General features: G+C 50.9%; 1 protein-coding gene across 8 annotated transcripts in view; it reads left to right on the top strand.

Annotated features, from left to right (window-relative positions):
* The window catches only part of NAV1 (neuron navigator 1), a 279723-nt gene that overhangs the window by 189267 nt on the left and 80072 nt on the right, over positions 1-10384 (top strand). Inside the window, exon 1 of one of the 8 annotated variants that reach the window (XM_037728170.1) lies at positions 3854-4640. The exons of the other annotated variants lie outside the window; for them this stretch is intronic. Coding sequence (XP_037584098.1) covers positions 4588-4640 — 53 coding nt within the window. The 5' untranslated portion in view covers positions 3854-4587. Of the gene's footprint in view, positions 1-3853; positions 4641-10384 lie in introns of those variants that run through there. 8 annotated transcript variants of the gene reach the window in all.

Raw genomic sequence — 10384 nt, forward strand, 5'->3', positions numbered from 1 at the left:
ACAGAACGGAAATTATTTTCCTAGACATCTGTCAAGGTCACAACAGATGATTCTGTCAGGATTCAGTAGTGTCATTGGGGGATCTGGGATTGGTTTTTGAAAGCTGGGATTAAGGATGTGGCCAGGTAATTCCCCACTGATCCTGCCACAGTATGGAAAGAGTTAATTCACTGAAGTCTCTATCCCAATTCCTTTCTTTTTCATTTCCCTGCCCCTCTCTTCTGGTTTAATTATTTCTCTTTTTAATCACTCTGCTGTAAAATGCCCATTGTCGTACCTCTGCCACTATGCTATCAGCTAGGCCTGGCTAGGATGCAGGGGAGCCTCAGGCGCAGCTACCACACACAGAGGACAGAGGGACGTTCTCTGACTAGCCAACACTTCTGCAGGGACAGGAGCCTTTCCAGCTTTTCCTGAAGCTGGAAATGAAAATAGCCTCATGGTTGATGGGAAAGAGAAGACATGAGGGCAGGTCAACGGACAGAGTGGTGGATACCTACCTTGGGACCCTAATCTTCTCATGGGTCTCATTTCTAGGGCTTACCAGGAAATCAGGTATGTGGTCAGGCCCCAGACAGGTGACACTGGGGCCCAGAAACCCCCAGGCAAGTGACACTGGAATTTAGAGAACACCAAACTGCCTCGCAAGTCTTTCCCTTTTTTTTTGCCCTATTCTAATCAACCACGTTAACTTCTTTTTTTTTTTTTTTTTGAGATGGAATTTCACTCTTGTTGCCCAGGCTGGAGGGCAGTGGCGTGATCTTGTCTCACCGCAAACTCTGCCTTCCAGGTTCAAGTGATTCTCCTGCCTCAGCCTCCCAAGAAGCTGGAATTACAGGCATGTGCCACAATGACCTGCTAATTTTGTATTTTTAATAGAGACAGGGTTTCTCCACGTTTGTCAGGCTGGTCATGAACTCCCAACCTCAGGTGATCCACCCACCTCGGCCTCCCAAAGTGCTGGGTTTACAGGTGTGAGCCACCTCACTTGGCCCAACCACATCAACATCTGAGATTATTGTCAGGAAGACGAGGAGAGCCTCCCATAAACTATCTTTAGATGTCTCTGTTGGAAATGGAATGTCAGCCAAAAGGACCTTGGGCATCAGCCAAAGTGACTCCAGAGATCCTTTGTGGTGGGGAAGGTGTGAGAAGGGAGAGGGAATTACCTGCCCCCAGGAATCTGGCTGAGGGACCTCATACATATTAGTCTGTGTTCCGCCCTCTGCTTTGGACATTTCCTGGCCTCTCTATGCCTCAGTTTCCCCCTTGTAAAGAGCTGCTGTGAGAGTGCTGGCATGGGAGACAAATGAGATCATGGCTCCCAAGGGCTCTTTAAACGCAAGCCCCAGAGGAGCACAGAGGAGGCCTATGTGAGATAGACAGGCCTTTTTCCTCTCTCCCTCTTTGGCTGGGTTTTCTTTCTGGACAAGTGCCTGACTCCCAGCTCCCTTTTGGCAGGTGTCATCCCCCTCTACCATGTGTCCCTCAGCTGTCCCCTATACCATGTGCCCCAGTCTACAATCATGCTCAGAGTCACCCCTGCATTGCCCATCGCCCCCCCCCCCGCACTGTAGTCAAGGCAACAGTGCCAGCCATATCCACTCTGCCACAGCCCCCATGACGGGCAAGGTCAGAGCCCTTCAAGCGCAGGAGCTGAGCCCACTGACAGGGAAGGCTGTGTTTTCGTATTTTCACAAAAAGCTCCCAGACAGCATTTCTCTTCAGTGCTGCTGCCAATTACCCAAAGTGCCTTGACCTGTAGGCTGAAAATAGCAGGTGCTAATTTGCATGTTATTTATTTAAGTAACAACACCTCTGGGATCCTGCTCTTTCCCCTATAAAAGCCCTCCATAACCTCCACCAAGCAGTAAGATAGACCCTACTATGGGACTTAGACTCCTCATCAAGAAGGAAAGAGGAACCGGTAGCGGGAAACTCACCTTCTGCTGGGTTCTGGCAGCTCAGGAATCAATCCCAAGAAGGAGGTGGCTTAGAGACCCTATATCCCAGGATGCTCTCAGTGGGGACTCAGCCGAGATCCCCACCCCGAGCTGAGCTGGCTGAGACTTGTTCTCTTTATGATCTGTTCCTCCGGTCCCTGTGTGAGGTGAGACACGGGGGCAGGAGGCTGGAAGGGAGGGTGGACAGGCCTCCAAGTATGAGGATGAGGGATAGGGCCACACGGTCTCTAGGGGGCTGCGAGGGAATGTTCAAGAACAGCTCAGCTCCCTGCACGAGACCCCTGTCCCTCCAAGTAAACCCCCGTGCCCACCCCTTCCAGGCCTCAGATCTCCCTCCTTCCAGGCCCTGCTGAGAAAACCGCAAAGGAGGAAACCTTATGGAAAGCTTAGACCTAGATCTGGAGAAAAGCACCCCTGCTGATGACAGTCCTTTGGCTGAGACAAAGTCACTTTACTCAGGGTTCCATGCTGGCTGAGGCTAAAGAGAGTCCCTTATGGCGCGCCACTATAAGCTGCTCCCCAGATGACCCGGGCCAGCTCCAGCACAGCTGCATGGACAGAATCTCCCTAGAGTATTCATTGTGCTCACCCTGTTTAGGTGGTGGTGAGGATCGGAGGCTCAGGACATTACCAGGACAGGAGAGCCAAGATAGGCCTTGGCCAGGGACATCATCCTGGACTGAAATGGAGGAATATGTGAGAGAGAACCATCGGCCTTGCTCTGATTCCCCTCAGGGCTGGTCTGCTTGAGAGCTGGTGCGTCTTTTCTAAGTCTTACCACCCAAACCACTTAGAACAGGGTAAAGGGAATAAAAATCTCTCTGCCCCCCCTCAGGGGAAATCTGAGGGATCGGTGCTAGGATCACTGCAGGTCTTTACTCCCCTTTGATCTCAAAGCATATTTGGAAAACTTGGCCACAACATGCAACCTCAGAAACAAAGACTCTTCCTCCAACTTAAACTGTTCCATCCTCCAGAAACACAGATCCCTCTGCTGAGGTTTTCTGCCCTCTAAGAACTGTGGCTCATCCCACCAGAGCTGCGGCCCCAGGTCAGCGGCATTGGGCAGCCAGAGTAGTAGGGGAGATGGGCTGTCCAGTCACCCAAAGAGCATTGACCTGTGGGCTGAAAATATTAGGGGCAGCCTGCATTGCTGGGAGGGCCTGGGAAAGGACTCTTCCTAGGACTCAAAGCACAGCCCAGGTGCTGAGAGCAAGGAGGGGGAGTTCAGGAGTGCAAACTTCTCCCTTAACATCTGTAAAAACTGAGGCCCACAAAGATAGGCCTAAAGGAACACCTGTGGCCTGGAGCTGTGCACGTGGCTCAGTCAGTTGAGCTGCCCAAACACTAGAGACTGCTGCTCTGTGGTCCCAAGTCATCCGAGTTCAGCACCTTAGGGGGCTTTAAAAAATTGCTGCTGTTGTTTTTATCAATTAAAGAAATTGCAGGTAAAATTGCCCATCTCTAAAATGTAGGCTTCCTGGTTTGCCTAGTTCGCATTGGGATTGAGACCCAACCATAGACACTTAGCCCCTTCCAGGAGCAATGAGTGAGAACCGCAGGAAGCCTGGGCGAGGGCAGCAGGCTAATCCTCCCCTCCCCCTTCTCTGGAACCAATAGAGTGAAGTTACCAGGAAGACCCTTAGGGGAGAGGAGCCCAATGGGAGTGCCCTGCTACTGGATCCCACTGCTTTTTTCCTAACCAGCCAGCTGAAAATGTGTCCTGGATAAAGGCACAGATCCTTGGGTGTCTTGAGCTGTTGTTTCTCTCCCGCAGTCTTCCCCCAGCAAGCACACCTCACCTAATCTGTGATCTCCCGAATGCTGGAGAGATGTTGGGCCCCACCCCCTGAGGCGGTTAGGACCTCAGAAGGTCGCGCCATCCTGCTGGGCTCCCAGCTGTGAGCAGAAGGGTCCTGAGCCAACCTCTGGCAATAAGTACTCCTATCCGACCTTCCCTTCCCACCACACTCCTCCTAGACCTTGTTTTAGGCAATGCACTGACTCCATGCTGCGATTTTTAGAAATTTCTAAAAACCTGGAAAAAAGCCAGGAGGAGGCTGGGTGGAAGCCCTCTATGGGAGAAGGTTCTCCCCAGGCCTCCCTAACTCCTTACCCATCCGTGCACATCGGTTCCCTGCGACAGAGAGAAGTGGCTCGCTGCTCACTCCCCCTCCTGCCAGTGCAGCGCGAGTAAGAGCGCCCGAGGGACCGCCGCTGGCATCCCAGGGGTTAATTCGGGAGCGGCCCAGGTGGAGGTCGAGACCCCAGCCCCATCAGCACCTCGGGCTTCCGAGGCCACCGGAACGAAGGCGGCTGCAGTGGCTCTTTGTCTACCTGCTCTGGGCGTTAAAGAGCCCGCTAGCAGCCTGCATCGCCCGGGCTCGGGACGGAAGTCAGCGGCGGGGAAATGGGGCTCTGTCCCTTTAAGTACAGCTGGAGCCGTGAGTAGGAGCCCGTGTGGTGGGGAGGAAGGGGAGCGAGGGCAGGCGAGGGCTCGGTTTCTGACCCTCCGCGTGGCCCGCGGCTCAGACCTTTTCGGGTATCCTCCGGGTGTCGGGCGAGAGCGGTCCTGGGGGGCGCTGGGTGCCCACCTGGCGAATGGCCGCCTGAGCCGGGGAAGATGCTTCATCTGCCCCTGCCCCGGCCGGGAAGGACAGCGAATTTCCCCCGCAGGTAAGCGCCCCCACCCCGGCCTCACCGCCGAACCGCAGAGCGGGGGTCGGGTTTCTGCCCCCCCAAGCCGTAGCCCCCCAATTCCGCCGCAGCTGCAGTCTCAGGGGCGGTGGGTGTGGGGTCCGCAAGAAGGAGGGTCTTGGCCGCGCTCGCTTTTCCGCCAGAGAGAGGAGCGCCAGCGCCGCCGCAGGCTCCGCGCTCCTGGACGTTCGCTCGTGGGCATTTGGGGCTGGGAGTGGGTGTGTGGAGGCTCTAGTGACGGGAAAGGGAGGGAAAGGCGCTTCGGCCCCCGGGAGACCTGGACTGAGCTGAGACAATAGCGCAACTTGATTGAACTTCGATGGTGGCGGCTGTGGCGCGTGGGGGCCCGGGCTGTGAGGGTCGGGGGTCCTGGGGACGAGGCGGGTAGAAAGAGGAGGGGCCTACGGCCCCAGGCCGGCTCTGCCAAGGTCACCCCAGTTCCGGAAGCTCCGGGGGTCGTCCTGGGGTGAAAGGAGGTGGTGGGAGGCAGAGGGATGAAACAGGGGAGGGAGGGAACGTTAAATTTGGACCGTATTGCTTGCTGGATCCCTGCAAGAGAGAGTGAAGCCTGGTACTCTACCCTGGGAAGGGGTGAAAAATCGGAGAGCCGGGTAATTTTGGGAGACGCACAGTGAGGGGCTGGTCCTGTAAGGTGAGGGTAAGGCACAGAGGCTGCTTCATAAAGGGGAAGTGAGTATAACCACAGCTGGCCCTGAGACCCTCTGAGCCGATTTGGAAACTGCACTTCCAAGGGACAATTAGGAAATTCCGGCGGCCTGAGAAAGAGGGCTGGGGTTTAAACTTCTCTGGGGGTCAGGTAAGGCTTCCCACCTCACTATTCTCACCCCATATACACACTCCTTTCCCTCAGCCTCCCGCCCAGACCTCGGAAGTTGGAGGTTGGGCCCTAGGCCTGGTGCTGTGGCCACTCCCACCCCAAACCTCTCACAGCCCTCTTTCCCCCAACAGCCCAGACCTGCACCCTGTAGCATGCTCCTGCTTCCTCATATTTCCACGAAGGGAGCCCCAGGTACCCTCCAGGGGCTCAGTTGCAACTGTGCACATAAAGGCCTAGGTTTGTAAAAGCAAAGAATTGGGCAGGGCCTGAAAAGAGAGGCATCTTCGGCCTCCGTTCCTACCCCGCAGGGGCACCAGGAGCCCCTTGGAAGCCAGAGGCCTGCTGACGTCAAACTTTTCCCCCCTACCACAGTATGGCAGAATGCAACCCGGCAGTCCCCCTGAAATGTGACTTGGGTTCTTGGGGTCACTTTGCCAAAATGACTGTTAGGTATGGTGGTGTCAAAAAGAACCAGTTTTTGAGCAGAGCAGAGAATAGACCCATGTAGGGACCTCTTACTTCAGGTGAGATCCTGGGCTGAGTCCTGGACAGCTCACTGGGCGCTGGAGAAGGTGGAGGGAAGGAACTGCCCATAACCTCCTCTCCCTCCACCTCTGCCACCCCAGCTAGGGCCTACTTCAGATCCACACAAGGTGTACCCAAGGAAAATTACAATTGACGCCCAATCAGTATTTGCACTACTTTTACTCTTAATTTATTTGCTTCCCCAATGCCTGGAGGGTGTGCAATTCCCCTAAGTGACCCCAGTGCCCTTTCTCTGCGCCTATCACTCTTTCCTTCCTACTCAACAGCATTCCTAGGCTACCCCATTCTTCCTTTTGAATTGACATTTTCCCTGCCTCCTTCCTCTACCCAACTCCATTTCAGGGGAACCTACCCTTATAAAGAGAGCTTAGTGCCCTATCCTGGGTTCATAGCTATTGAATACTCAGGTAGCTCCTTACCAGAAATAGACTTCTGGGCAGGTGTGCCAGGGCGGGTACCTGTCTGCCATAGCCCAGGTTGAGGAGCAGGTCATGTTACACCTACCCAGCCTGCTAGGGTGGAGCTGGGTTAGGCCTGTGGTTTCTTTTCCATGCAAGCCCAAGACTTTCAGGCCAATTGCTATTGGTAGGCAAGGAGAAGAGGGGATGTTGTAAAGTGGAGGTCATTCCTTGAATTGCCACACTTCACATATAAAATTTAACTAGCCTGGCTCCAATCCACAGAGAGGGAGCTTAGCCCAAGTCTTTGCCCTGGGGAGGGCTCAAAACTTTCCCTGTAAACGATGTTTGGCTGAGGCCAGCAGGGATCAAAGAGACCTGGTCTCTCCAGGATCAGGTTTCCCGTAAACACCAAAGGAGGTAGCACCGGGAAGATGTGAGGGTATCAGGGTGAATGACTTAATTGGTCCTCTGATATGTCCATGACCAGCTTTTGATGAGTGAGCTGTGATCAGTCCATGGCCTCTTTGCTGTCTCAGAACAGATGTCCTGTCTTCTCTGGATGCCTAGGATTCTTGCATCTATCACGGGAGCTGTGCCTGCAAGCACTGTCCTTGCATATGTCAAACACTATGGTCTCTCGTGGAGACTCCTTCTCTTCCTATCCCAGCAAACACTGTCCTTCAGTGTCTTCCAAGCCGGAAGTCCAGGCATCTATCCCATTCAGCACTCCTAGACTCCCTCCTGGAAAGAACCCTTAGCTAGAGCTGGGGATCAGTGGGAGCAAGACTCACTCACTATAGTTGCCTCACTCAACCCACAGAGACTCCCTGGGGCAGAGGGCTTCGGCTTGGCACAAACACAGCCTCTGTGAGAGGACAGAATGCCTAGGGACAGCCAAGCCAACGAGCTGCTTCTTGTTAGAGGGTTTTATGGGGCTAGGCACGCACACCACCGGCAAACCACACTTGCTGGATTAACCTCTTCCTGCAAAGCCCCTGCCCTGGGCTCGGGAGGAATGAAGGAGGGACTTAATGAGCAGAAAGCATCTTAATAGGGAGGGCAGTCTGTGTCTAACATCTCAGCTAATCACCTTTTCTCATTTTAACACAAGGTTGTAAAACACAACCTGTACTGTGTGCTTTGTAACCATTTTTTCATTTAATCTTCACAACTCTATGAGGGATATATTATTACCATCCCATTTCACAGATGAAGAAACTGAGGCACAGGGAGATTAATAAGTAAATATGCCAAAGATCACAGTAGTGGGATTTGTCCTCATACGTAAGTCAGTCTGACTCTAAAGCCAACCCCTAATTACTATGCTATAAGGAGTCTGTTCTTACCAGTACCAATTGAGGCCTCAGGAATACTAAATGCTGAAGATGCAGAAGTTGACAGTAATTGGAGGCCTCAGCAAAGGTTTAGAGTTGGCCTGGGACTCTAGTTTGAATGAAGTGAAAATTTTAATTGCCATCAACCAATGGGGAGTGGGAAGATTACTAAACTTGGAGTCAGCTGACTTGATTCAGAACTCACTCCACTACTAATTAGCTTTGTGACCTTACAGAGATTGCATAGCCTGTAGCCTCAGTCTTCCTTTCTGTAAAATGGGTATAGCTCCTGATTGATTTACTTTACTGGGATGTAATGACAATGAGAAAATATGAAGAGCAGAATGCTTTAAACATGTGGGCTTTTATAAGTGAAATTATGATCACTTGAGGTCATTCCCAGAAGCAAGAGTCTCTCTCAAATTCTTTAGATTGTTTGTTTTTTTAGCATCCTTTCCTTCCATCCTTCTAGGACTGTAATTAGGATGCCTATGAGTATAATAAAAGAAACAGTTCCCAGCTTAGATTATATTCTGATTTTTTCTTAAATTCTTAATTGCCTGTCCTCATGTTTCTGTTCAGTCCAAATTCTATGCTAATGAGAATGGCATATTTATACATTTGTTGTTTTGATAGCAATTTACATAAAAATAGACCACTTTTTAAAACTTAAAAGATGATTTTTTAAAAAGCAATTTTGTTCATTTAAACTTTCCTCCCTGATAACTTTGTGCCAGCCAGTATGCTGGCTGCTGGAGAAACAGACAGAACCCTAAGAAGCTGACATTTATTTATTCATTCATTCATTCATTCATTCAACAAACTCTAGTGAGCACTTCCCAGATGCCAGGCAAAGTGCTGGGTACTGGGGATAGAATAGTGAGCAGAGCAGCAAGGTTGACCATAGTCCCTGCGTTTAGGAACTGTGTTTTCTTACAGTGAAAACGGATCAATCAATGTTAGCAAATACTTTAAATACATTATTTCAAACCATGAGAAACATGAGAAGGGATAATGCAGGAGGGTGCAGTCTGGTGGGGAGGCAGAAGGCAGCAAGTAACTGTGATACCAGCCCATATATGCAGTAACTGAAAGCAAGCAAGAAGGGGCCGTACTTTGAGTAGTTCTGGGGAGCCTCCTAGAGGAGGTAGCATTTTCATTTGGGCTTTGAAGAGAAACTAAGAGTTTTCCAGAGGAACAAGAGCTTATTTGAGGAAAGAGGGGGAAGCTTTTCCCAATTGAGAGGTTCTGTGTCATCTTCCAACTTCTCTGCCTAGCCCCAATCACTATGCCTTCACCAGTCACATAGACTTCCTACCTAAGACAGAATCCTCTGAGACAAACAACTGAATGATTTTTTGACTGTTATCTGGAGGAATCCTATGTGGAGGCCTTTGATAGTGCCACTGGCTTGTTTTCTCTGGACCTGGGTGTCAGTGTCATCTCACATTAAGTTCATGGAATAATAGACTGTCCTTAGATTGTCCTTGCCCTTGCCATTGAAGCAGAATCAAGTAATTTACACTTGTGGAGCAGGTGTAGGATGTGAGAATTCATCCCCAGCCTAGCTTTCTTGGGATGCCTCAGGAATTTCCTAGAAATGCTCAATTCTTGGACATTGTTGGACTTTTACATCTTAGGAAGCCTTTATCCCATGAAGGCTCTGACTCATGATTGGGGAAGAAATATTGAAAAAGAAAGTATATCAAATATCCCTCCCACACACATGCATATGCCCACACATACACAATAGCCTGGCCACTGGTCCATAAGTACTGAGCATAATCAAGGAATGCTTGATGTAACCCATGGACTTACAAAGGATAGATAGCAAGTATGAAATTCCTCACAAACCAGTTTTCCTACTTAGTGTATTGCTGCAGGAGCCATTTGAATAATGGATGAGTTATTCAAAAGAGGGGAGAAGGGGAAAGTTGTGTACCCGCCTCTGATTCCCTGGGTACTGAGCTGGGTGCTTCACAGGTGCTTTCTTTGTTATCTTATTTACCCTTCCAGCTACCCTGACAGGCTGATGGTGACATGACCTTTTTTGTGATGTGTGCATATGCTCAGGGAGGGGAAATGCCTGTCCTAAGTCAGTCTGTAAGTAGTGGAGCAGAAATTTAAACCCAGCTCCAGCTGGCTATGTAGCCATTCCTCCCTAGACTAAATGTAAATCTAAAGAGCTTGGTACTTTCTACAAGCTTAAAAATAAAGTTCTCCTTTGGGATGGTTATTTCCTATAAAGGAGAGCTGCTAATGAGGTTCCCCAGCCTCCAGGAAGGTTAACTTTTATTGTATTTATCCATTTATTTTGAGAGGGTCTGAGGCCGGGCGCGGTGGCTCACGCCTGTAATTCCAGCACTTTGGGAGGCCAAGGCGGGCAGATCACGAGGTCAGGAGATCGAGACCATCCTGGCCAACAAGGTGAAACTCTTGTCTCTACTAAAAAATACAAAAATTAGCTGGGCATGGTGGCGCGTGCCTGTAGTCCCAGCTACTTGGGAGGCTGAGGCAGGAGAATTGCTTGAACCCGGGAGGTGGAGGTTGCAGTGAGCCGAGGTCGCACCACTGCACTCCAGCCTGGTGCCTGGCAACAGAGCA

Source organism: Cebus imitator, unplaced genomic scaffold, assembly GCF_001604975.1.
Source record: "Cebus imitator isolate Cc_AM_T3 unplaced genomic scaffold, Cebus_imitator-1.0 Scaffold257, whole genome shotgun sequence".
Classification (NCBI taxonomy): domain Eukaryota; kingdom Metazoa; phylum Chordata; class Mammalia; order Primates; family Cebidae; genus Cebus; species Cebus imitator.